Source organism: Sinocyclocheilus grahami, unplaced genomic scaffold, assembly GCF_001515645.1.
Source record: "Sinocyclocheilus grahami isolate Dianchi unplaced genomic scaffold, SAMN03320097.WGS_v1.1 scaffold75.1, whole genome shotgun sequence".
NCBI lineage: Eukaryota > Metazoa > Chordata > Actinopteri > Cypriniformes > Cyprinidae > Sinocyclocheilus > Sinocyclocheilus grahami.
This window is the reverse complement of record NW_015505254.1, coordinates 1954807-1955753: the sequence shown is the minus strand read 5'-3', so window position 1 is coordinate 1955753 and position 947 is coordinate 1954807. Positions and strand designations below refer to the sequence as shown.

The following is a 947-nucleotide window of genomic DNA, read 5'->3' as shown; positions in this document are numbered from 1 at the left end:
TATATATATGTAAATAAGTCCTTCTAATATTAACAAACCATACATGAGATTACTATAAATCTGGAGGGTTTTACTTCAGCAGCAAGATAGTTTCCTGTGGCCAAGTGTTTGAATCGGTACAGGCTGTTCCAATGTCCTGCTCCTCCACGGCACGGATCATGGTGAACCACCTACAACCAACAAGCAAACATTATGTCACTATGGAGGCACCTTTCCACCTCCAAATAGAAAAAATGTATCCTTAAAAGTTCAAATTGATAAATGTATCTCATGATTGCAACTTCACATCGTATAAAAAGAATCAGGTAACAGGCTTCTAAAAACACTACATGATATAATATATAAATTAAAATAAAAAAAATTAATCTATTTTGAATACATTTCTAATTGTAATACAAATTAATTTGGCTTTTTTGAGGACATGGTCCCACACACATCCGAATCTAAATCCTACCAGGACTTAGCAGGAAATCTGCTAAATCAATCTATGAGGAGGCTCTTACCTCAACCTCCCATAATGCATTAGAGCTGGTGGCTGAAGTAGCGGACTGACGCAGAGTTGTGCGCAGGAACACATGCAGCTTAGACTTGTACTCATCACAGGTCAGAAACTTCTCCTGTTCTGCATGGAAAAGCCTCACCACATCTCCCTATGCATGAATATGACTTTTATTATGAGATATCAACACAACTGGCTTGGCTTTGGATATATATCATAAAACTGAAAATGTGGCTATGGTGAATGCAAAAGCTGAAAACATGCAATACAGCTTAAAAACAGCAAACAGCATAGATTTGTTGGTACGAACTACAGCACAAGTTTGTAATAATGACTTTTGCATGTGCTCGTTGCACTTACTCCCTTAAGGACTTCATCTTTATGGTCACTGAACATCATAAAGAGACTGATCTTCCAGCTGGTGTTGCTGTTGACTGAATTGATCTGT

At 37.6% G+C, this 947-nt stretch overlaps 1 protein-coding gene across 1 annotated transcript; it reads right to left on the bottom strand.

Annotated features, from left to right (window-relative positions):
- Positions 1–74: 74 nt before the first annotated feature.
- LOC107585919 (inositol 1,4,5-trisphosphate receptor type 3-like) lies at positions 75–921 on the bottom strand (the record flags this gene model as incomplete). Its single annotated transcript, XM_016273100.1, has 3 exons — positions 860–921; positions 504–650; positions 75–170 (listed from the first exon to the last, which is right to left on the bottom strand). Coding segments are annotated over exons 1-3 (282 nt in total), but the record flags the coding sequence as incomplete, so codon positions are not given.
- Between the last annotated feature and the right edge of the window lie 26 nt (positions 922–947).